Consider the following 27,804-nt stretch of genomic DNA (forward strand, 5'->3'; position numbering starts at 1 on the left):
GTCACGTCGAGTCAGCAGGGAGTCTGACGACACACAGAAATATTGTGTTCGGCGATGAAACCCTGAATCAAATTTCCCACACTCTCTCCTCGTGCCCAAATTCTCTTTCAGAATTGAATGTACCGATCTGATTGAATGGTTTCCGCTTACGTATCACCAAACTGTTGCCACAATTTGATGCAATATCGCTGTATAGTCATGTACTTTGATAGATAATCATGTACTTACCCTTATGATATGTGAGGTCTTCAAAATTATGAGGCTCATGAGTAAAATAAGTCAGAAAAGTTACTGGAATAACAAATAATCATGAAAACACACATACTACAATAAAAAGTAGTTGTAAATTACATTCTGCACAACAAACTTTAAATTTTAGGACGCGAACGAAATTAAACACACTTATTTACATACAAAAATATTTACTGTAAAAAATCTTTACATAACAATAATACAAGTTAACGTACAAAATTTAAAAAAAAAAATCTACATAAGAGTTTGTACTCGAGCGTTATGGCGATAACAAAAAAGAAATAAGCCTTTGCATGAAATTCTCTTACTTCTTTCCCTCCTTATAAGTACAGTATTTCCATTTTATTTCTTCGCTCTTTACTGGGAATGAAGCATTTTAAAACAAACAATAGGGTAGTCCTTGAAAGCGCAAAATCTTCACTATCTGGGTAAATCACTATCTTATGACCATCACTCAGCAGCTTGAAGTTTCTTGTAATCCAGCTTTTTCAATCAGAAACTTACAGTTATATCAACAAAGACCTAATTTAATTGTTCTTCTCCAATTTATCAACTTTCTAATTGATTTTTTTGTATTTAATTGTAGAGGAAAAGCAACGCTCTCCGTAAACATTGAAATAACAGATAAGGCTAAAACACATAAAAGATTGACTATAATTCTGTAAATTCTTCTGTAGCAATGTATTTCTTGTTTATCCTGCTATTATCATTAGCGGTTAGGAAACCGGAAAATGATTTGTAATTGCACTCTTAAATTGACCATGCCATTTTAGAAAAAGGACTAAGTCATTTGACATATAGGTAACCCATTTAGAAAAAGAGACTGCGACTTCTGGCAGTGTGGAGTTAAACACCAAAGGTTCCTTGACCCTAGCATGTAGTAGAGATGATGTAGATCACCATCATACTTTGGCCTTCCTTACCGCCCAGTAGTGGTGAATCTTAAGGGAAATCACATCGGTAAAATCTTAACTTTTTATTGCTTCTAAAGATAGAACACTTACCTTATGTATGTTATTTTTTATATACAATTAATAGAAATTTAGGTAAAACTTCTTCTTTTAGTTCTAATCTTATAAGGTTTATTTTTTTACCGGTATGACTTCCCTCACAAAGCACCACTGTCTCTCCAGGTTGCTCCATACACCCATAATTAAATTGATCACTTACACAAAAATTTTACAAGGATAGAATAAATCCGATTTCACATTTGCTTTTGCAAAATTAAGAACATGAAACTATGTAAACGAAATAGGCACAAAACCCGGAATTGTAAAACAAAGTGAGTGTATTAATTCTGTGTCACTCTGAAGGAAATTATTTATTTAAAAAAATATTTGTGTTGTTCTTATCATATTAAATAACCTACATTTCAGTTTTTTAAACGTTTGTGTGAAATAACTTAGCCCCATATCTTAGGATGGCACAATCAATGGAAGTTTCCTAAACCTTTCTGGCACACATATTTCAAAATTCTCTCTGAAGAGATAACCTCAAAATCCGGAAAATTTTATAGTGTAGCAACAGTAAATTTAGTACTAGAAGATATTTACATTTTTTAAACATTTGTTAAACGTAAATAATGAAAATGCTGCAATTAATATTATTAAAAGCTAGAGTTATTTGCAGTCTAGAATACAAGAATATAAAGTTTCAACAAGAGAATAGCTGATAATAACAAAACAATACATTCAACAATTTTGTTTACTTACAGCCTTGCTTTTCCTCTCTGCACTAAATACAAACTAGCATAATTAAAATTTCGCCTAACAGAAATGGTATCTGATATCAGGAAACATGTTTGTTGACTTACACACAAAAAGAAAAAGAAAAAAGTTATAGTATAGCACACACATCAATTGTCTACGTCAGATGCATACGAAAAGGAAAGAAATTCAAGATTTAAAATTACTTATTACTCCTGTACAGTAAAGTGTGTTTAGAAATAAGTCAAGTACATACACATCTAGCAGTGAAACAATTCATAAATCAACGAATTTGAAGAAAAATAGATCTAAATAACAAAAAAAAAATCTCTTGAACAATAGCCATAAAGAGCTATTACTTCAAAGTTGAGCAATAAAACAATTAATCACATTTGTTATAATAAATTTTGCATTTAAAGTTATTTTCGTTAAATATTGATATTGATTTAAAAATTCCACACTGGTTAAGAATTCGTTTCTTATCTCCTCATTATTAAACCAAGTTAGGATTTATTGTTCCTTATGAAGTATATAGGAGCAAATTAAATTATTAAAATAAACATGAACAAAGCATAGTTCAAATACACATTTGATAATTTGAATTGATAATTTTTCGAAGCAAACAATTTGAGCTTAGCAGCCTTATTTTTTGGAACCAAAAATATTGGTCTTTGAGCTACGATTGTAAATTATATTTACTTACCAAGTTTGAATCAGTTTTTCTCAGATGGTCATTGATTGACCTTTCACAATAATTCTCACAGAACTATTATACTAACATGAATATGAGCTAAGAAATTGAGCAAAAAAGCAAATTTTAAAAACAGTAAAAAATTAGTGATTAATTACCTAATTCTTTTTAACATTTTTAACTATTAAATCAACATGATTTTGTTCTGCAAGGGACAAACACAACTAAGTACATATATAATTTTGAATGCTTCATATCAATGAAGGAAGAAAACAGTACTAAGTGCTCAATAGTAACATGTTTCCTGTAAGCGAAATTTATGCTTCAGTAAATGCAGTCTTATAAAATTGTGACAAGTAAAGTGGCATTTTGCACTCAAATTCTGGAAATTGTTTTATATATGTAACAGTATATTACCTTTTATATCTTGTAAAAGAATATATATATTGCTAATTGCAAAGAATACTTTCTAAGTTATGGCTACTTATACAGATTTTCGTTATTAGTCTAAATTATTTTGAAGACCCTAGGTTTCTTGATACGTGGAAAACATTTGAACTGCTTCAACCATTCGATACCAAATGTATCTCTTCTGTAACTGTAACAAACTTTCCATGTCCTTATCATACACAAATTTTATCAACACATACCATATCTCTGGGTGGGCTCTGGGGAGAGAAACAATAGCCAAAATGGCAAGAAAACGTGACACCCGTAATATGCCCATTTTTATGCAAAATCAAGCACGATTCTCGTGATTAACATGTGGTACTTACTGCCAGTTTTGCTATTGCTGTTGTACTGGTTGTTGCCAAGTCAACTGTTGCTGTTGTGGAACCTGTTGTTGGGGAACAACCTGTTTGACTTGTTGCACTTGCTGATTACTGGCACTTGCATAAGCGTCATCGCTTCTATCCCATCCATGGTGGTCGTGGTGCTCCTCATGGTGTTCCTCGTGATGCCCATGGTGTTCCTCGTGCCATTTAGGGAGTGGTACCCAAACCTTTGTCCACACGGGTTTCCATATTTGCTTCCATTCTGGTTTCCACACCTTCTTCCAATCCTTCTTCCAGATTTTCTTCCAAGCTGATTTCCAAATCATCTTCTGCGCTGGCTTCCAGATCTGTTTCTTAATAGTTTTCCACACAAGCTTCTTGTCTTTCCTCCATATCTGCTTGTAAGCTGGCTTCCAAATCAATTTTGAAGAAGGTTTCCAAATCTTTTTCCACACTGACTTCCAGATCAACTTCTTCTTCCAGATTCCTTTTGGTTGATGCCAATCATCATGCTCGTCCCACCCATGCTTTGGTAATGGCACCCACACTTTGGTCCAAGCGGGTACCCAAATTTGCTTCCAAGCTGGCACCCAAATCTGTTTCCACACAGGCTTCCAAATTTGTTTCCAGTCTGGTTTCCAGATTTCTTTCCATTCGGGCACATTAATCTCTTTCCATGCTGGAACCCAGATTTGTTTCCACGCTGGAACCCAGATCTGTTTCCATTCTGGTCGCCATACTTCTTTCGAATATTCCTTCCAAACTTTTTTCCATGCAGGTTTCCAGATCAATTTCTTCTTCCAGTAACCATGAGGTTCATGGTGATCGTGATGGTGATCATCATGTAAGTCCAAACTAAAACAAAAAGAAAAAATATATTAATTCTAGCATGATTTACAAGTTATGAGTTACAATCAATATATGAATCTCCGTCACGAGTCACCGTGTCACCGTTCGAAGTATATTTGTCACTGTTAGGAGTATATGCGTCACATGGAGCCATATGTGTCATCTGTAGGAAAGAAAACAGTAGATATAACATGTTAGTTAACTGTATTTTTATAAATACAATACAGAATGGCCAGAATGTCCCTTTACACTAACACTAAATGCAAGTAACAATGTAAGATGTTAAGATATTTAAGATTTGAATTTTCCATTCTGATTATTAATATGTGATACTGTTCCTCACGTTAATTGCTACGTGATTGCTGGGTGACAGTTAGCGGAAGGAGGAGAATAAAATCTGTGCTTTGACCAGTTCCTTCTCTCGCCTTTCTGTGTTTGGTGAATAATAATGGCAGGCACAAGTGATTTAACTTCGGTGGAGCGCTTAGTGGCAAGTACATGGATGCATGAAGGGAAGCACAGCAACGAAAATATACCGCAGGTGATGGACGTGGGTTGGGAACAGAGAAGAATATACAAAATACCAGAGGTGAATTTAAGTCAGAACTTCCCGGTATACGAAGCTGTGAAAAGTACCATCTGATCCGAGCATGTCCCTGACTAAGTTTCTAGGTGAATGGCTGTTTGGTCATCAAATTTCTTTCAGATCCACCTAACAATTACCAAGAAAGGAAGCACCACATACAAGACGAGCCGAGCCATACCCGGCCAAAGAATAAGGCAATTTGTATACTGTAGACCATGGGTTATTTTTCCATCAAATTTGGTTTAGATCAGGCTAATAATTATTGAGAAATAAAATACTACATACAAATCGAGCCAAGTAAGTCCCTGGCCGAACCTGGCTACTAAATTCGTACTAAATTCGACGATGGGGTACTTGCGCATCGAATTTCGTTGAGGTCCGCCAAGAAGTTACCGAGAAATAAAGTAGCACGTACAGGCCAAGTCGAGCCGAGTCGAGCTAAGCCGTCCCTGGCCAAGTACAGACCAAATATAACAATTTTTATTCATTTGGTCCTGGGCTTTTTGCCCAGTAAATTTGGTATAGATCCGGATAGTAATTACTGAGAAAAAAGTACCACACATGCACAAACTATAACCTCCTCTTTGTTTACGATGTAAATTGAATAAAATTACTAAATGTACAGGGGAGTCCATAATTATTTATATGATGTTTGACTGACTGTACTATTTAAAATTGTGGACCAAAAGGTTCGGTATAGCAACGCTGTGTAGCTTGAGAGTGGAAAAAACGGCCACAGTGTTCCCAGCATTTATCATTAGAGTTTTATTAATTTAGGGGCCGTTCAAAAATTTTGTGGCCCTTGATCCAAAAATACATCAAAAGATCCATTATGTTTCAATCAAAACATTTCTTGTACGCCTTATACCTGGAGAACTACATATGGTGTAGCCAAATACAATCACTTAACTCAGTATGATGTACTTATTCCATTAAAAAAAAAAAAAAAACGAAAATTTGAGTTAGGAGCCGTTCAAAAATTTTGTGGCCCCTAATCCAAAAACTAATTATTGGCCAAGATCGCGATCTTTTGATCCATTTTTTGGGACCATTCCAAAAGTTCTAGTTATTTCATTATTTCCCTATTTTGTTTCTCTAGCAAAGAGGATAACATACGTACTTGTTTCCATATTTTTTTCAACATTTTTTTTTTTTAATTTCACTAAATTTCAGTTTGGTTTTTAGAATCAAATAACAAATAAGCGCTTGTCCTGTTATTTCCAGAAATACCGTTTATAAAGGACGTTCTGAACATAATAGACCTGATCTTGATAGAATTGTTGCAGTTAATTAATAGACTTTAATGAATTCTAATCACGTAGTAGCACGTGCTCGTAAGTAGTAAAGTAGCATTGTATAAATCTCAGAACAATCGGTATTAAAAACTTTTTATCACCATTATACAGCCATTTGAAGAGCAATTCGATTATATTTGCACATAATCAAAAGTTAAGCTTATGATTTAAGGTTGTATTCCACGTTAACAATGGAAGAATAATGCATAATCTGTCAAATCCAATTACCACCAGATTGGAAATTGATATTGTGTAATATCTATGCTCGTAAAATTTATGTGTTAAGGAATTATGCGTTATGTCAGATCTCATTGACAGGGAAACAATGGTCGTAGGCTTCCTTAAGAAAATTTCCCTCCCCGACACAAAATTTCCCAATTTCTTATCAAATTTTCCCTAGTTTGTTGAGTGCCCAATTCCTATAACACAAATTGTGTGATACGATTAATTTAGCTATATTAAAAGAAGTGTCAACCTATTTGTTTTTTGCTCTTATTTTGTACTTTTTTCTTCACTTTTTTACAAAAAAAAAAAAAAAAAAAAAAAAAAAACGCAAGTAGCAAGAAAGTTTTGACCAGTTGGCGCATGCTTTTCCTTTGGATTTCTACGTTTGTCCTTTCAATGCTTACTTTCATACAATCTGCCTTTTGTTATACTTGCAAGCGTTATTTTAGATACTTCGCAGAGCTTCATATCATCACTGGCCGTTTATTGGCTATTGACTTACTGCCAGCGTAAAAAGCTTGCGTCAAGCTTGAATGGAACACTGAGTGCAAGGATGCCTCCATGTAATTTCGTTACTGGAATCCAACTTGCGGCATGCTTGCAGCTTTCCATTCAAGAAATATGCAAGTTTGCCAACTTTCAATGCAAGCTTACAGCAAGCGGTTCGCAAGTTGTCTCTGCTACTAGGGTCTAGAAATACATCCAGCCAAAAATCGGTGCAAATTATGCTACTTTCAACAGACACACATTATTACTATAATATTAGTTTATTTCTGAAGAACAAAGAAAAAAATAAGCATTTATATTGGTCAATGAGTAATTGAGAGAATTTCCCTGGATTTTCATGGATTATTGAAAAAATCCATTTTTCCCATTTTGCTAAATGTACCCACGTCATTTTCCTAGATCAGAGAAATTTCCCCCAAACTACAAACACTACTGGAAACTTCCGAATATGTCAGTGTCTACCAAGCATGTAACATCCTCGGTATCTACGCTCCTTTAGGTGTGTTTAAGACATTCCACACCAGAGAGCAAATTTACCAATTTTAGTCTTAAAATTATCGTACGTTAAAAAAAAAAAAAAAAAAACTGAACCTGCTCCCTGTATACGGCGATTAATTCACATATGAGCGTGTATCTCCTTGTCGTTCCTCATAACATCCACACATGTCCCTTTACAGACATAAGTGAAAGACGTCTTGATTTAAAAAAAAAAATCGTCAAGAGGTGCCATAAACGGGATTTTTTTTGATTATTTCTTTTTCAATATCTCACACCGTTCGCAAGATTTGAGCCTACTTTCGGTTGGAAATTCTAACTCAGGTATGATCAGTGTTTTCTTTCTTTTTGTATGAAGTATGTGATAAGCAAATACATTACATACACAATTAATTATAATGTCAGTCATATATGGCGTTCATTGGGCTTAACACTCCAAAAAAATAAAGATTCATCTAAGCCTGGAGAAATGGTTATCCTTCATTTATTCTTGTCATTTGGCCATGAAACAAAAGCCTGAGAGATTTACAACACAGGTAAGCAACTCTGTTGTGTTGGAATGTATAACTCACAGGATATGATGCTTTATTTAAAAAAATCAACAGTTACAGTGTACCCCTAAAAATATAATAAAGAAATAACGGGCATGTTTTTTTTTTTTAAATATTGAATTAGAACTGAACAATCCACACAATATTTGGAATCGACCAGCAAAAACAGCATGTTTCTAGCAATTGTGGTTTCCGATAAAGCGCTCCTTGATATTAGTCATTTTCGATGATTTTTATATATTTCCTCTCCTCCCCATGTTGCGGGCCACGGCATCGGAAGTGTCATTGTTCATCTCAGTGACCTCGAAAAGTATGAATTCGACACTGATATTGGTAATTCTGATTATATATATATCCCCCCCCCTTGGTCAGTAACTTTGGAAGGATTCGACAAATTGTAATTCGGTTTTCTTCAACGTAGAGAGAAACGTAATGTTAATAATTGTTACATAATTGCTAAATTTATTCGAAAGTTGACAATGAAATGGAATGAAATATTTCAGTTTAACGTCCCACGATTATGCCTTTTAGATTAAAGGACCATTGATAAGGAAGACGGATGATTAAGGCAAGTGAATGATGATGAAAGAATTGGTAGAATGAGAAAGTGGGAGGAAGCGGGAGAACCCCGAGAAAACCCATGAACAAAATGTTGTCCACGATAACAGGGATTCCATGCACCACAAGTAAGCGATCTATCCCTGAATCACCGTATTATATTCTTATTATTATGTATTCTGCCCTTTGGCAGGTTTTGGGACTAACAAGGTATTAAGGGTCTTCACTACAGCGAAATTAAACTACCGCTAATTTTAGAGTTTTTCTGTAATATCTTCAAAACAATTAAAAATATCCGAAAAGCAGAAAGGCAGTGAACTAGACAATACGATTTTGCATGTGATACCGTTATCACAACTCATCTATCTGCTTTCGATTTGCAACTGTAGACAGATTTAGCATTTTTTGAGGCTTCTGTAAATAGTGGCATACCAAAACCAGATAGGAGAATTGTGGTAAAGATATCATATGCAAAATCGTATTGTTTAGTTCACTACGTTTTTGGTTTTCGAATATTTTTATTTGTTTTGAAGATACCATAGGAAAACTCTAAAATTAGCTGTAGTTTAATTTCGCTGTAGTGAAAACCCTTAACCGTGCCTCTAGATGTAGACAAAAAGTTGAAAATGTTTATACTTAGTTCTCCTGGTAACTGTACTTAGGTATGTTCTTACACAAAATACATTTTAAAATGTTTAACAACACACTACAATTTTGGTTAGAAAAAGATTTAAACGCTTTAAAATAACTTCTGACAACCTACTTAGGTTGCGTCATACAGAATTTATGCATTATGGAAATTACAATGCAGAATTATGCATTGTGCATGATCTTGCAATAATGGTTTCAAAATCCACTTACGGGAGCAGAGAAAATTATGATGTTTCTGTAAAGTGAAGTGTGAAGATTATATCGTTGCATTATTTGAAGAACAGGAAACCTTACTTAAAAGCTTTCTTGTTTGTTTGTTTGTTTGTTTGTTTAATGAGAGACTCATTTTAGGTTTCATTTTTCTTCTATGATTCAGGTAATTTAGTTTTCAGCTTGTTATAAATCTTATTCTTTTTTCCTCTTTCTCAATTGTTGGGTAAAAGTATAATTTGTTAACAACTATGTCTTAGCTTGTGTTATTATTAATTAGTGAAGAATACTAATTTACATTTACTAAACTAAATGCAGTAGTATGAATTAATAATGTCCGATTTAATACAAGGATAACTATGAAAAGATAGTATTCTCTCTGTTTTTGGATCAAAAGATCCAATATATTTCAGGCAAAAATTTTCTTGTACGCCTTATATCTCGAGAACTACATATAGTGTAGTCAAACCAAAACTAACAATTTACTCAGTATGATGTGTTTATTCGGTATAAAATACGAAAGCTCGATTTAGGGACCGTTCAAAAATTTTGTGGCCCCTGATCCAAAAAATTGAATTTATTTCATTCAATTAAAAATTTTGTTGTACGCCCCTTAGTTTGAAAACTATATGTAGTGTAGTCAAAACAAAACTAAGAATTTACTCAGTATGGTGTGTTTATTCCGCCAAAAAAAAAAAAAAAATAACTCGATTTAGAAACCGTTCAGAAGTTTTGTGGCCCCAGATTCACGAAATTCAATTGTTTCATAGAATCAAACATCTTATTGTACGCCCCACATTTTGATAACTACATATAGTGTAGCCAAATCAAAATTAATTTACTCAGTATGATGTGCTTATTCGGTAAAAAAAAAAAAAAGGAAAACTCGAAATAGGGACCGTTCAAAAATTGTGAGGCACATGATCCAAAAAATCAATATATATCATGCAATCAGTTACTTGTACGCCCCTTATTTTGAGAACTACATGTAGTGTAGTCAAATCAAAACTAATAATTTACTCAGTATAGTGTGCTTATTCCGTAAGAAAATATGAAAATTGGATTTACGGACCGTTTAAAAAATTTGTGGCCCCTGTTCCAAAAAATTCAATATATTTCACTCAATCAAACATTTTCTTGTACGCCTTATATGTGGAGAACTACATATAGTGTAGCCAAAACCGAACTATCACTTACCCCTAACAATTTACACAGTATGAAGTGCTTATTCCGTAAAAAAAGAAGAAAACTCGATTTAGGAGCCGTTACTAACTTTTGTGGGCCCTGATCCAAAAACTAATTATTGGCCAAGATCGCAATCTTTTGATGCATTTTTTGGATGTTTCCTAAAATTCTTGTTCTCAAATTATGGTAAAAAGCCTCAGAAAAGGGGTGTAAAGAAGAATTGATAAAAGTAACTAAACAAAGCCTCCAAACCCTGCAAACATTCGGAGCTGTTTATCGTTAATGTACTGATGCTTAAGCTATAGAATGTCACTTGTTTCACCTTCCTATCTATTCTCGTTCTAGAGTAATGGAGCAATCCATGACATCCAGTGATGTCCGGTTGAAACAGCGGGCTGTCATTGAATTTCTGACTGCGGAATATAGTGCACCCACTTACATTCATCGGCTGCGAAGAGTCGTGGATACACCATTACAGCCCGGAGATGAAGCGTCAGTCTATCAGAGTACCGCCACACATTCTCTCCCCTCCACAAAAAAATAAAAAATAAAATAAAATAAAAAAATAAAAATGAAAAAATAAAAAAAAAATAAAAAATATATAAAAAAAGTCCCATCTGCTGACAAAGTCCTGTTGACGTTCTATCTCGTCCTGGCTATAGTCTGGATCTTACGAACTGCGATTTTTGGCTCTTCCCTAAAATTAAGGATGAACTTAAAGGCCAACGTTACAGTTGTGACACGGAGAAGGAAGCAGCAGTTCGGCTATGGTGTCACCACAGCCACCATGATTCTTCGAAGACAGCATGAAGAACTTGTTTCGCGTTGGCGTAAGTGTGTTGAAAAATGATGCCACCACTTGCAGCTGACATTACAAGCTTTCCACTAATACCCTTATCGGTTCTATTTGTCAAATACAATTAAAGGTATCACCTTGGAGGCATTATTTTATGAATCTCCCTTGTAGATTGACAAGAGGTTAGGAATAGTGAGGAACGAAAGGACAATATTGTATGTAGTTCTAAGGAGGGAGAGAAACTGGTTGGCATTTCGTTCAAGGAAAAGTATCCTAAGACAGGTGTTAGAAGATAACGGCAGAAGACAAGAGGGGGGGGGGGGCTACAATTGATGAATAGCATTGATTGAGGTTTGATGGAGACGTCAGCATCGATTGAGAGTATTGAAACAGAAAATTCCTAGATCAAGAAAAAAAAATAGCGGAGAACTGTGGTAGAAGCTAGAATTTTCCTAGTTTGAGGCTAATGGCTTGCCAATAATGATAGAGTAACTACCATGGTACACAAATTATTATTATTGTAAGCTAATTTATATATTAAAATGCTAGGTTTATGTTTGTCTCCAAAGAAAAGTTTATATTTTTTGTCTCCAATCGTTTTGATACTGACCCGGATGTACTTGAACCTGAATCCACTAAGTAGGGGTCATGTATATATTTTCTGAAAGCTTGGGTTAAAGTAAGATCAAAACCGGTTACCGGATCAAAATTGGGGAGGTCTCATACATTTCACTTGGGGGGCAGTGCTTTACTCATTTTTATTAAAATGTTTAAGCGTGTCTATAAAGTCTGTTGCTGCCGCAAAAACTCTGAAACGATGAGACAGATATGAAAACATTAAAACATGTCTCTCGTCATTTCAAAAGAACAAAGTATCAAAGTAAAATGAATTGTCCCAGGGTCCCTAGCAGGGTCCTAGATGGGGTCCAACTCAAAATTTGTAAATGGAAAAGGGGGTCAACTTGCATATCGTATGAAAGTTGGTGTTAAATGAAAAAAGATAAATCAAGTCTCGACTCTCTACGATAACCCTGTGCAAAATAGCGGTGAGTCAAAATATCAACACAATCTTCATTGCAAAATCTATGGCCAATTTTATGAATCTAAAACGGTGGGGTAGGTGTAAAAACAAAGCACTGATATGTCATTACTTCAAAAGTATAATGTTTCAAAGTAAAAAAAAAATGTTTCAGGGTCCCTCCCAGGGTCCCAGACGGGATCAAACTCAAAATGTTGAAATGTGACAGGGGTTTTCAAGTTGAGTGTCATATGAATGCTGATGTTAAGTGAAAGGTGAACTCGACTCTTGATGATAAGCCTGCGCAAAATGGCGGTGGATCAAAATGTTAACACAAGCGTCATTGAAAAGTCTATGCTCACTCCTATTAATCTGAAACGATGAGACGTGTTAAAAAAAGAAGAAAAAACTAGAATGTTTCAACACGCTTGTGTTGACATTTTGACCCACAGCCATTTTGTACAGGCTTATCATCAAGTGTCGAGATTTGTTTCATCTTTCACTTAACATCAGCTTTCATACGACACTCAAGTTGAAAAATCCTGTCACATTTCAACATTTTGAGTTGGACCCCGTCTGGGACCCTGCGAGGGAACCTGGGACAATTTATTTTACTTTGATACTTTGTACTTTTGAAATGATGAGAGACATATTTTAATGTTTTCATATCTGTCTCACCGTTTCAGATTTTTTGGAATTGCAACAGACTTTATAGACACGCTTAAACCTTTTAATAAAAATGAGGAAAGTTCTGCCCCCAAGTGGAATGCATGAGGCCTCCCCAATTTTTGTAACCGGTTTTGATCTTACTTTGAGCGAACCTTTATATATCACACTGAAATATATATATATCACACCCATTTTTTGTGGGTTCAGGTTCAAGTACATTCCTAGTGAGATCTTGAAAGCCACAAGTGCTAGAAACGTGCCGTTTTCGCTGGTCGATTCCAAATTATGCGTAGATTGTCCAGTTCTAATTGAATATTTAAAAACATGGCCGTTATTCTTTTATTACATTTGTAGGGGTACACTGAAAGTGTTAAAATTTTAAAAAAGTAAAGCGTCTTATCCTATGAGTCATACATCCTAACACAATTTAATTGTATTATGTGGGTTGTATATCTCTCAAGCATTTGCTTCATGGCAAAACGATAATGAAAAATGAAGGATAACAATTTTTCTAGGCTATGGTGAATCTTTATTGTTTTTAGTGTTTTGCTTGAACACCATATATCACTGACATTATAATAAATTGTGTGTGCAATTTATTTGCTTGTTACATACTGCATGCAAGAAGAAAGAAAACACTGATAATACATAAATTAGAAACTGCAACCAGAAGTAAGCTCAATCTTGTAAACTGTGCAAGATATTGAAAAAATAATAGAAAAAAAAATCTCCTCTATATGATACCACTTGCCAATTTTTATCAAGATGTTTTTCACTTGTGTCTGTAAAGGGATATATACAGATGTGAGGAATGACAAGGAGATTCATGCTCATATGTGAATGATGCGCAGTATAGACAGCGTAGGCTCAGCTAGTTATACATTACAACTTTAAATAATAGCGTTTACATATTTGCTGCCCGGAAACCAACTTCGAGTTGAGGTGGGAAAATATGTATTTTGGATCCTATGTTGAACTGAAGGAAGATTCATATCTCAAATTACATTAATATTAACACAAGATATTTAATTCTAAACAAATTAGCTAACTGCAATGAATTGGTCAATAAGAATTTAGAAACTTCCCCTAGAGGACTTTACAGGAATCAAAACAGACCTGCGTGAGCGTGGTAGCTCAGTGGTTGAGCGTTTGCTCCTGGTGCGTGGGGTCCCTGGTTCGATCCTATCGTGCCAAGTGAGCTTTGTGGTGGGCAAGCACCCTGTGCATGGGTTCTCTCAGGGTTCTCACGTTTCCACCCATTCTTCATTCCATCGTTTCATTCATTTCTCATCACCTTCTCCTTTAGTCTAGTATCATCAAGCGTGGGACGTAAAACTTAGAGATTTCATTTCATTTCACTACTGCCACTAGAATACTACGGAACAAACCTAAGTACGGTGCCATATATAGGTCCTTTGGACTGGCCAGTGTGCTGGGGCTTCTAAGACATTTTTTTCTACAAGTAGTACTAATAATTCTGCTCGTGGAGACTCCTATTTTCATGCTGACCCTCGGCAAGTGACACTGACTAAATATAATAAAGAATTTAAATATATATACGTGTGTACATATATGATAGAAGTATATTCTAATCGGGAATTTTTAGTTATTACATATTTAGCTTTTATTCTAGTTGGTGCTAAGAATACCATTTGAAATGCTATAGGATATATTATGTTTTGGACTTACCCGTGGTCAGGATATCCTCCTTCGGATAAAGACAACGCTACCAGCAACACCACGAGGGTGACCTACAAAAAATAATAAAAATTTTAGTTAATATTATACATTTTTAAAAAAGTTTTTATAGTCATTCGCTAACTTTATGAATAATGTTACTTCAAAATTTTTGGACTAAAATTACAAATGCTGTGATGTTAATTTGTCGCTCTTGTTCTCAACAAAACAAAATTCAATCATTTGATAATTCGACTTCAACTTCCGAAAGGGACAAAAAATTTACGTTATTGGTTAATATAATGAGTCGATTGGGGAGCTATTTCAATTAAGAGATAGTGAGCTTTGGTTTTGAAAAGCAGAAAAAGATAGGAGTATATCGCACATTATTTATCTATAATATCCCATAGTTTTTCATAGTTTTTCAATATAATTTATAACGTACTCGTAAATACTTGTAGATTTTGTTGAGATACATTGAAAATATTTTTTCTACAAGTTGTATTCTAAAGAGTTAACAACCAAATTAACCCTTAACTAGCGTGGTACGTGTCAGATCGCTCTAACGAGTAAGACTTTGCATGTATATGTTTCATTAGGGTACTGGTTAGTATATTTTCCTAAAATTTGTATTGTAATTTACTATTGAATAAATACACACAAATTGCGCGAAAGGTGCAAATAAACATTAAAAAATGTTTTCACATTGTTCGTCTTTTATATTTAGTATGTTTATCTTTAAAAAAAAATGTTTGGGTTATTTTGAGCCGTACCACACCAGTTGCGTAGCAGATACCCACCACACGAGTTAAGGGCTAACACTAAAGTAGAAATGATTGCATATCTACCACCTGAATGTACCCTGAGGGACCAACAACCAAATTAAGAGTAAAGTAGAAAGGGTTGCATATCTACCAAACAACCCGTACTTATAAATATGTTGATACTTGAACACTACATGGTGGTGTATTAAGGCCTAACGTTTCATAACGTTACAATGATTAAGACAAATCACAAATGTGTACGCGGAACATATAATCAGGAATATCTATCTTGTGGAACGTACACTCATGTCCAAAATGATTGTCGCATATCTATAACTGTCTTCTTGTAAGAATATAATTTGACAATGATTTTGCAGGGTGCTTTTAATATTGATACTATGTGTATAATTGGAAAATGTATATTTGTGGTAAATTTCATAGGAAAAGAATTATAAATACGAAAATTGGAATGAGTAAAACAAAATGCTGCTAAATGGACAAGAAAGTTTTATTTTCATTTTATTGTTTTTATGTACTGCACTTTTGACATAAAATTTGCCACATACATGTCTTTGCCCATTATACACATACTAACATTACAAGAAATACCGGGCGAATTCCTTATCAAATTATATTTCTACAACAGCATATCTATAGACATGCGACAATAATTTTGGACATGAATGTACATACTTTTATAGTAAGAAGAAAGTGTGTGGATACTATAAACCGGGATCTTAGGTAGGTAGATAGCAAAGCTCGTGATTATAATGGTAAGGAATAAGAATTTTCTTGTTTATTTAATGAAGATTAACGTAGGGGATCAGGGTTTCTCACTGGTAGACCACTTACTTCTGGTGGGTGGGGTTCATGGTTCGATCCCCTCGTAAGTAAATTTGTGGTGAACAACGCCGTTTCCGTGGATTTTCTAGGGTACTCCCGTTTCCTTCATCATTATCATTCCACCAATTCTTCCATCATCATTCACTTACTTTATTCATCCGTCTCCTTTAGCCTCAAGGGCATAACGTGGGACGTTAAACTTGAAGATTTCATTTTATATGAAGTTTAACGTCCTTCTTCAACAGCGCGGGAATATAACCCTGGACTATGTGCAGCTAAGAGGCAAGCGGTAGCCAATAAACGAGTAGGTAGGATAATGACGGAAAGTGTTTGAACAGTGTCTGATAATTGAAAAAAAAAATATATTAAGTAACCAAGTAGAATTTTCATGAGATCAGATGATACTATTAAGTCTGTTGTTGCATGTGACATGCCATGATAAACTATTTCGTTCAATTTTTAAGTCAACGTGAATTTGACAACTGTCGCTCTCACAAGCGAGAAGAAAATTACAAGACCAAACAAAAAATAAATTCACATATTAAACGTATCGTATTTTTCTTTTCTTGTCTTTCTTTCTTTTTTTCTTTTTTTCATGATGTCGAGGTTAGCGTGGTCACTTAACTAAAGAAAGCTGCATGATGATTCGCAAGCCGTGGGTGTAAATAGAAAGGCGATCCTGTGCGATTAAAGCCTGTGCTTCAACTTTCACCTCTTAAACATGCGTGGACATTGTTAGAATCCAGTCTCTTTGTGTTAGTGTTTACATTTAGATATGAGGCGCAGGATTTGTGAAATTGCTGGGAAAGTATGAATACTATAAAACGCAACGTGTACTGTACATGTGATCAGAAACCTTATTAGAATGAATTTAGGCTACGTTTTATGTTTTTTTTTTAAAGATTCGTTCTGCATATATAAAGAATAAAGTAATATTAAAGTCCTGATTCCTTGGTTTATGTATTCTTTTTTAACATTGCAAAGTTTGACATGCGTATGAAATTCCTTCTGTCATTCTGAATCATTTTATCATTCTTAAATCAGATGAAACTAGCGCTCCCACTCAGTAAAACATTATTGGTTTGGTCATGTGTACCTATCACATGTAAGATTCCTCACACAAGGAGTTACACTTTTTTTTTTCAGTGAAAGTTTATTGTTGTGGTATTGGAAGTCTACGCACTTGATATTTACAATGGTGCCACGAGGTAAACAGTTGAAGCCAGTGTTCCTTCACTTTACATTCCCGAAGTAATATATATATATATATATATATATATATATATATATATGGATGAGTAAAAACCAGCGTTATTTTTCTTATTCAGAAATGAACATTATGCATTTTTATAATTTATCAAGGGGGCATATTGGCTTAGTGGTAGAGTGTTTACCTCTGGTTCGATCTCCGGCCAAGTAAGTTTGTGGCGGACAACATCGTGTTCGTGGGCTTTCTTGGGGTACTCCCGTTTCCTCACACATTATCATTCCACCAATTCTTCCATCATTATTCACTTGGCTTAATAATCCGTCTCCCTTAGTATAAGCATGGGACACTAAACTGAAAAAAAAATCATTTCATTTATTTTCTTCAGCGGGAGACAATGCTCTTCACCGATAAAAGAGTTTTACCTTGTATATCAGTATATTAGTGTACAATTTATTTTTTAAAAGTGTGTGTTTCTCATACTCAGGGAGCAATTGCCGCTACACTTACTAAATGACGCCCGTGTTTTGTCCACTGCAAACTCACATCGCCTAATATCGAACCAGGGACTACTCGGAGCAGAAATGAGACCTCGGCCACTGAGAAACCGTGAACTTGATTAATAAACACACTGAGAAAAATGCGTTTTCCGGACAGCGATATATCGTACAAATATACAGAATCCTTATGTTTACTACAGAAATCAGTACGGAGAATACGTTATCCATATGCTGCATAGGAGCTGTCATTTTCACGCTTAGATGTGACACCATGCCGCAGCAGGATATCTGTCATCTAACAGTCGTCCGTATATTACATACGTATGTGTATGTAACATACGTCAGCCATATGTTATACTAGCTGAAATACCCATTCTTCGCATGGATCAGATAAAATAAACAAACTGAACAACGAAAAGCAAAATATATCGGTCTCTTTCTACTACCTTACATATCCCGGTAAATGCCCCCTAAGACCCACTGGTTCAAATTAAAAAAAAAAAAAAAAACGCTTATGACCACCAGCCGATGGGGGCTGTATTTGGAAGTCAACGCCTGTGAGATTATCACTATTCATCTTAGAGACCGCGAAGACTATGGATTTAACACTAATATCGGTCATTTTCGATTATTTTTACATGTCTCGGTAACCCCCTCTCGCAAATGACCCCTGGCCAACATACATTGTTATCGGAATTTGAAGTTATCATCGCTAATGAAAGTGTCACAATTGACCTCAGCGACCGCGAAAACTATGAATTTGGCACTAATATCGGTCATATTGTATTATTTTTACATGTCTCGTTATCTCACGGTGACACCCGGCCCGCAGCCAAACGGGTTAAATTTGGAAGTTAGTGCGATCGGAGTTTCACCATTGATCTCAGCGACCGCAAAAACTACGAATTTGACACTAATATTGGTCATTTTCTACTACTTTTACATGTCCTGGTATACGCCCTCCTGAGACACCGTGGCTCAAATTAAAAAAAAAAAAAAAAAAAGACGCTTCGTCTTCGTCTGAAGCCTGGACCAAGGTACCTGTGACCAAAATTTGGTAACTCTTGCTAGACTAGTCTGGTACCCAGGCCGCATACAGATACACAGACAGGCAAACCCTTTATTTTATTTATATTAGTAACGTCTATCTGTATTTTAGATTCTGACTGAATATATAGTTATTTGTTTCATACGAAAAGTATGTATAGGTGGAACATTTATACGAAAATATTATAGAACATTCGTATCCAGTTATATGTTTGCTACAGAATAAAACATACAGTCGTACATTAGCGATCTAGCGATCTAAAAATCTACAGGATTTACGCATGTAACCTACGTTTTTACGTAGGCTCGATAGGTCTTTTTCTAAGTGCATAAAAAGGCAATGGAAATGCAGAAAAAATGTATAGTGCCAGAATATTTGCAAGAGAAGTTTTGAATAAATAAATGATGCATTATGTTTACTTAAACAAAGAAATAAATAATACATAAGCTTGTAGGTACGAACTTGACCAGCTGTACCATTAGCTGATATCTGTCGTTAATTTGACAAGCAAGCTCAGGTAAAGTACAACATTTATTTTCAACTTTGTGACTTCCAGTTTTCTGTGAAACAAATTAAAATTCCGAACAAGCACGCCGTACCATGATAGATATAACTTTCACTGCAGTTTTCAAGACATGAATACATGATTTAAAGCTTCCCCATGCTTAGCTATATATGTATTTCTCTAACTTAGTTTTTCTTTATTTCTTAAAAAAAAAAAAAAAAAAAAAAAAAAAAACCAGAGCCACCAACAGAGTAAATACCAACAAGAAAACAATGTGGAACAAACAGGTTTTCTTACTCGTAATTTTTATTTTTTTCTTTCTTTTCTTAAAAGAAAGTGGAAATGCTAATTTGGATGTTAAGGAAGTCATTTTGAAGATATTCCGTTTCTGAGGAAGTGTCTGTGGCGTGTTAGGTTGTTTAGCAGGTTCCCAATGTTCAGCGAAAGATTCCGGTAAAAGGTGTTAAACGATTAAAAAAAAAGAAAAGAAAAAGAAAAAGAAAAAGAAAAGAAGACGGGAAGATCACCATCATATGCTGAAGAATATTACGTCATGCAAAGCAATTTGTGTGTGGCAATTCTAAGTCAGTAAACCGTGTGAGGCGGAACAGAGGTACAATATAAGTGGCGTTTAATAGGTGTTATGTTTAAGATAAATTGTATCATATTTCATTTTTAAAATACAGAATAATTAATCTTAGTGTATTGTTTCCGCAAAGAAGAGTGCGAAATTTGAATTACTTCCGTTATTATTGAGAGACATTTTTGAAGCTAATATAATAATAATAATAATAATAATAATAATAATAATAATAATAATAATAATAATAATAATAATAATAATAATAATAATAATAATAATAATAATAATATGAGCTCCTCATTGGTTTATAGTTAGTCTACTCTCTCTCGTACGTGAGAGAGACGTGGTAGCTCAGTGGTAGAGCGCTTACCTCTGGACAGTAGAGGATCTAGAAGTTAAAAACTGGGGGGGGGGCAGTCTGAACCAAGACTATGATAGGTATATCATGAGTTTACTATAAACTTTCAAAATATGTAGATAATGTTTTAATTTATTTTAGACACTCAAAAAACTGAGGGGCCTAGGCCTGCCGGCACCGGGCTGGTTCCACCACTGCTTCGATCCAAGGGCAAGTAAATTTGTGGTGGACAACATCGTGTTCTTGAGTTTTCTCGGGTTACTCCCATTTTCTTCTACATTCCCATTCCACTAATTGTTCCATCATCATTGATTTGCCTCAACAATCCATTTTCCTTATCCTAAAAGGCATAATCGTGGGACGTTAAACTGAAAGATTTCATTTCATTTCTTTCGCACGTGAGTTCCGTGTTTAAGTTAATTCTTTGTGGAAACTAATGCGGTAAGATCCCACTTTAACATGCATGTTCATGTCTTATATAGTCACGTCTGTGAAGGGACGTTAAATTCCTAATCAACGAACTAACGAATAGGCAACACTAATACTTCAGTTTTACTAGGATAACGTTAGTGAATATTTATAAAATTATAAGACTGGTCCGTCTGTCCGTTACTCCACATGAAAACTCTTGAGCGAAAACAAATGTTTGAATTTTGTTTTTCTTCAGATAGCTAGATCGATTATCTCTGTCGAATCCGTTAATGAATCAATTCATTAACATCTTAATGACTAACGGTGACTTTAATAGTGAATATATACATATTTCATTCATTTATGGCTGTACGTTGCGTGCCACGCTACCCTCAAAACATCCAAGAAAAGCGTGCAGCATAAACATCTAGGCAAAAATATTAAATATTCTAAATTTTTATTTATTGTCCTTTAGTGTTTTTTTTTTTTTAAATTAATCAATCGCAACAGGAGCATATATTGAACATAATCTACAGAAATTCGTTCGATCTTCACCAGACTTGGCTAGTATGCACATAAAATATTTTCCTTTCAAATCTTTGATTCTCGGGTCATAAGTTTATTTTTTGGAATTTAGCCTTTCGTTCAGCAGCGAGACTATATGACCTATAGCTTAAGATGGGATCCAAACCACATGAGCTCCACCGGGAATCAAACCTGGGTCTCCTGAGCCTAAGGTTCTTGAGTTATGAGCACTGAGATATGATGTTTGTACTTAACTGACTTTCCATAATAATAATAATAATAATAATAATAATAATAATAATAATAATAATAATAAATTGATATCATTTTAAATTAGAGGAAACTATGCGGAAGAAACCTCTTAAACGTTAATTTGAAGCTAAAACATTAATCTGTTATATTTAAGTAAATGCAGTTTAAATTTACAATAAAAATTTGCCAAGATCAATGACGACAAGGGCGCACAGAGTGGGGAGTCCACTAGGTATGCGGTATGGACCCCCCAAAAAACTTAGAACTCGACATGCATCTAAATACTTTTATAATAATACTATACTTGTTTATTAGAAACTGTATCATGATTGGTGTTTTATAGGGTATGGTAGCAGGAAAAAGAAGGAAGGGGCGAAGGAGACTAAAATTAATAAAGGGCATCAAAACAGAAAAATCGTACACAGAGACGCAGAGGTCAGCTGAAGACCATGGAGAATGGGAGGTTCCCAGCTGCAGCAAGTGCCGAGCCGATAATGACAGAATATATATAATGATTTTGATGTTTATTAGAGAAATAGTTGAAATAGCATAATCATTTGATCTTATACTTCATCTGCACTCTTTCCTTTCTAATAAAAACACTCTAGTTCTATCATTTTTCTAAGAATATAGGTGGAAATGCTTAACGATTACCTACCTTCTATTCGGGTAGAGAATATCCCATAAAGATATGAACCCATTATAACAAAAATTTCTGGGTGCTCGCCAGAATTGAAGAGCGTCTTTATTTCTCAATTAGGAACCTCATCACTACTCAGTTCTGTGAACTAATTCGGTGGCATTTGTTTATAAAATAAAAACAAAATATTACAGTAATTGCAGCGATATTGGTCTCGGTAAACCATGCTGGTTCAATAATATGTATATGACCGGTCTCCATGTAAGGAAACGTACAGTCACCCACATATGTACCTGGACCCCAAGTAATGGAATTATAGCTTTTAGGGGTCCAGGTACTTATATGGGTGAGTGTACACTAAATAAGGCATTGAAGAGCTTTAATGTTAGATGGAACTTTTGCGAGTTGTCAATAAAGGCTCTTTTACTAACAAAACGAACCACGCGTTAGCTTCTTGGTGGTTAAACAGTTAGCGTACGCGCCTTTGCGCTGGGAGATCCTGGTTTGCTTCCCGGTGGGAGCTCATGTGGTTCGGATTTCATAATAATCAGTAGGTCCACGTCTCATATAGCCTCACTGCTGAACGAGACTATAAACTCAAAATCAACTCAACTCAAAAGAAACCACACTAACTGAATACATGTCTGTGCAAAGAACTTTCAATTTACAGATGTGATTTAAGTTAATGCAGTTCGTATAAAACATTTCACTGATAACTCGGAATTTTAAAAATATATATATATATATATCTTTAAGGACGGAATTTGGTGTATGTTTTTCTAGCTAAAGATAACATTTTCACTCCCACAGTCTCTCCCCAACAATGGTCAAACCAACTTATTTCAAAGATATATAAATATTTATTTTTATTTACAATTAAAAAGTACTTTCAGTGTATCAACGTTGTTTCTATTTTTATTTCGTTAAAATAATGACACTTTGAAACGTGAGGAACTTATCCTCTCTAAACAGTTAATCTAAGCCCATTTCAGAAACAACCAATGGAGATAATTGGGACATTCTATGTGGAATATACATTACGTTTGATCAAAATCGAATAATACATAGCTATTTATACCTGAAAATTGTTTTTTTTTAAATGTAAATATATACAAACTTAAAATACATTGGGTTTAACCCTGTTATATCACATTATTTTTTTCTGAATTGCGACTGAAAAGCAACAATACTATTTTGCAAGTTTGGTTGCGAAAGTCGAATAAAAAAATAAATATTTCAGTTTAACGTCCCACGCTTAAGCTCTTTAGGCTAACAAGTAAACCTTACGTTTGGGTGAATCGAGTTGCTGACTGAGACACACATGAGAAAGTAGTACTAAATGTAGTCAGTATTTCAGTGAAGTTGTAGCTGCGAAGCTCCAGGGGTTTAGGAGATACAGCTACCAGAACATCACATGGAAGTACACAATAGTCTTCATACCGTTGGAGGTAAAAACTCTGTAAGACCTCTTGTAACGACAGAAGGTGAATAACAAATATATGGGTACATATTAGGACTAGGGGGAAGTCATATAGTAAGGGTATACCTGACGGCGGCCATCTTTAAATCCGCCATTTTGAATTAAGATTAAGTTTTTAAAATAGGAACAGGGTCATGTGATACATGATTTAAGGCGCAAATTTAATCAGAAGAACAATGGTGACATTAATTTTGATTTACGCGCAATTGGTAAAAAGTTACAGGGAAATTAAATATTGTTGCAGCATATGTATTAGTCCTTTACCTCACCTTGTAAATTTTGTGTTAATGATAATAATTAAATAAAAAGCAGGTGGATAAATATTAGGTCTATGGTAAGAGTTGCCTTGATGGCGGCCATGTTCAAATCCGCCATTTTAATCAGACAAAAGTTTTAAACAAAACGCATAACATTGACACCTTATTAATAGCAAATTTTACCATAAATCCAACGGTATAACCATTTTGGCCGCCGTCAGGTATACCCTTACTATATGACTTCTCCCTAGTCCTAATATGTACCCATATATTTGTTATTCACCTTTTGTCGTTACGAAAGGTCTTACAAAGCTTTTACAACCAATGTACTTCCATGTGATGTTCTGGTAGCTGTATCTCCTAAACCCCTGGAGCTTCGCAGCTACAACTTCACTGAAATACTGACTACATTTAGTACTACTTTCTCATATGTGTCTCAGTCAGCAACTCGATTCACCCAAACGTAAGGTTTACTTGTAAGAGAAACTATGATTAAGGCAAGTAAAATATAATGGAATATTTGGTGGAATGAGAATATGGGAGTAATCAGGAGTACCCCGAGAAAACTCACGAACACTATGTTATCCACCAGATACTTACTTGATCAAGGATCGAACCAGGGAACCTACCAACCAGAGGTAAGCGCTCTACTAGTGAGCCACCGCGCCCCCTCGAATAATAATAACTCGAGAGCTATAATGGGGCAGACAGACACGAATGTGGGTTGGGTCGATTGTCAGAAGCTTACTACGCTCGCTTGAGTTTCAATAAAGGTTTAATAAAATTAAGGAAGGGCGATTTTGTCTGCACTAAACAAAATCTGTGCTGAGTTACCAGGTACTGAGGCAATCCTTTTGATATCTTCATTGTTGGTCATCCAAGTCCATGTTGGCAGAGCCGGAGTTTGGGGGTGGCAACTCGGCAACCGCCCTAGACCACGTGCTTACGGGGCCCCTGCGTTCCGAGTTGATAAGAGAGAATATTTAGTAATAAATGTAGGGTTAGGAATGAAAGGAAGAAGTGATAAGAAGCATTGAGGGGAAGTTGCTTACTGCTTTATCGGCTTTAGATGTAAAATTTCGGCGCTCAGCTATTTTTACTTGTACTTTGGCCCTGCGGGGCCATTATTGTCCTAGGCAGACACTTTCACCCGGGGGGGAATATGAACTCCTCGGGGGGAGGGGAGCTTGGGAGAAGTAATTTCTACATTTTGTGATTGAAATTTTGAGAGTTTCTCCGGGGGGGAATGAATTTTCTTCGGGGGGGAGATTCCGCCCCGGGCTACCCCTGAATTCATCCCTGCCCTCCGCGCTCACCTAATGCCGCCTCTGCATGTTGGTATAGTCCATACTCTTTGACAACGACACAGTTATGAACAGTAATGATCTTTACGTTACACAGAAAACAATGGTATTATTCCTCAATTTCACAAGAAAGAAAAAAAGAACTCCATTCATGAAATAAAAAAGCTGCGCTAAAGCAAACTGGGATTGTTCGCACGCACGTAGCTCATTCAGAACACAGGTGATTCAGAAACTGCTCTAAGGTGATACTAGCGCCACATGGTGCCGAAATGTACGAACTACGAGAAGAAATCTCCAACGCACTTGAACAAGTAACTTCGAAAATTTTCTCACCCACTGGCAAGAAAGCTTGATCTTGATCTTCAAACGTACTTTCTTTTTGTACTACAAAATTCTTCAACAGATGGCAGCACATATTTGATATGTTTTGAAGACGAAAACGTAACGCTCAAATGTAGTTTTCTTCTAATAAAGCATCCAAATAATTTAAGTATTCTGTTTGTATGATGCGTTGTAGTTGAATTCCTACCTTACATAGGGGGCGCGGTGGCTCAGTGGAAGAGCGTTCACCTCCGATAATTTTACTGATAGAGGTGACAGTAATTGTTTATCGTCTTTTCGGGTATGGAATAAAACATGTTCAATACTACATAGACTATTGGACTCCATCAGCCCGCAACCCCCCCCCCAAAAAAAAATACTTCGGGTACCACGGAGCAAACATTTCTCAGTGCACGCCTGCTGTTCATTTAACCTTTCATATATGATTGTGATTAAAGGTCATAATGACCGTGAGTTGTTTCAAAATAAAGTTACTTTTCACTCTAATTGACCATATCCCGAATTCTGCTTGTAAAATGTCATCATCTTACACATTTTCCTCAACAGAGGGCGTAACCTTTTCGGTTAGTTACTTCCATCAGCTAACAGGAATAAAAATTATCTGGGAAATCGATATCTTCTTAGCCTTATATTATATGCTTTAATATAAATAAATAATACTGAATAATAAATAAATAAATAAATAAATAAATTAATTAACAAGTCGTGGCTATAGCACAGGCACACAGGCAGAAATTGTTGCTGGGTGGGGCTCAGTACTACAAGCAATTACATCTATATACTATTGAACGGGTAATATTCTGCACCTGAAAAGCTGATAAGTTATTTAAAATACTTCAACCCATATTTTAGAAGAAAAATAGAACTTGATCGTTTCTTATAAGAAGAAGAGCACAAAGTGTACCATCAAATTTCCATGCTAATCAATCATTCCCCTGTTAAACAAATATAGCCTTATTGAGAAAGTGTACAAATGTATGTCTAGGGATGAGCACAAGACAAGATTTGAGGCTGTCTCATCTCGAAAATGTGCTGTAAAAGTGATGTCTCGACTCGAAAAACGTATATTTTTCTATTGGAAGAGCTGTGTCTCGACTTGAATTTTCTCAAGGAAAATTCTGTCTCGACTCGACTCGTGCGCAACCCTATGTATGTCAACATAGGAAGTTTTGGGGTGTCCAGACCGGTGAACTCCCTTAGGTGCATCCTGCTATAGCACTCTTCTCAAAAAAAAAAAAAAAAAAAAAAAAAAAAAAAAAAAAATTGTAGTACAATAGGTAATAAAGAACATCTCTTAGCACAGGGATTTTCAAACTTTTTGCAGTTGAGTTTCCCCTCAACCACCAAAATCTGAACGCGCCTCCCGTATTAAAAATGAAATGTGTCAACAACATAAATACGTTTGTCCCTAAACAAAAAATAGACTATCACTATGATAAACTAAGTTGTATTTATTAATCACTAATGGAAATACCTCATTAACACAGGTGATCTACATTGCACACACTGAGTGCGCCTTTTAATGTTATTAACATGTGTTAATAATTATAAATTGTGGTAAGTTGGATATTTATGTTAAAATTGAAAAGTACGAGCAGAGAAGAAATTTAAATAATAAAAAGTGACACGTTTAAATTTTGAGCAAAGTCAGTGGGATGTATGAGCTTGTTTTGAGTCACACAATTTATTAAATCTCGGCACATATTTTGAAATGGAAGACGCAAGACGGCTTCGACCAATGAAAATAAAACAAATGAGGCTATTTGTGAATGGGTAGTACTTTAGAAAAGGTTAAAAACTCCAGAATCGTCTCAAAAAATAATAATGGAAAATAAAGAGAGGAAATGAGAGAGGAAATAAATTAAGAGAGCTAACATGGCGCCGCGCAAAATTCCAATGACGTTTAAGAAGACGTACTATTGTACAGCGATAAAGTAAAAGATCATTAGTGGCCATCTAACAAGCATTATACACGTTTAAGCCAAAGGTGAAAGGATCATCCCTGATTGTATGTAGAACGGAAATGATACAAACGCTTAGTCCACTAAGGAAGAAGGTGCGGACTTAAGTATGCGTGTTGCATTATAA

The 27,804-nt window shown here is 35.2% G+C and overlaps 1 protein-coding gene across 1 annotated transcript in view; it reads right to left on the reverse strand.

Annotated features, from left to right (window-relative positions):
* Positions 1 to 402: 402 nt before the first annotated feature.
* Positions 403 to 27,804, reverse strand: part of LOC145674517 (uncharacterized) — a 48,094-nt gene continuing 20,692 nt past the window's right edge. The window contains exons 2-3 of the mRNA XM_081744672.1: positions 14,710 to 14,771; positions 403 to 4,280 (exon numbers count right to left, since the gene is read on the reverse strand). Coding sequence (XP_081600798.1) covers positions 3,437 to 4,280; positions 14,710 to 14,771 — 906 coding nt within the window. The 3' untranslated portion in view covers positions 403 to 3,436. The remainder of the gene's footprint in view (positions 4,281 to 14,709; positions 14,772 to 27,804) is intronic.

The sequence above is a fragment of the Thermobia domestica genome, chromosome 17 (genome assembly GCF_964235325.1).
Source record: "Thermobia domestica chromosome 17, izTheDome1.hap1.1, whole genome shotgun sequence".
NCBI classification, from domain to species: Eukaryota; Metazoa; Arthropoda; class Insecta; order Zygentoma; family Lepismatidae; genus Thermobia; species Thermobia domestica.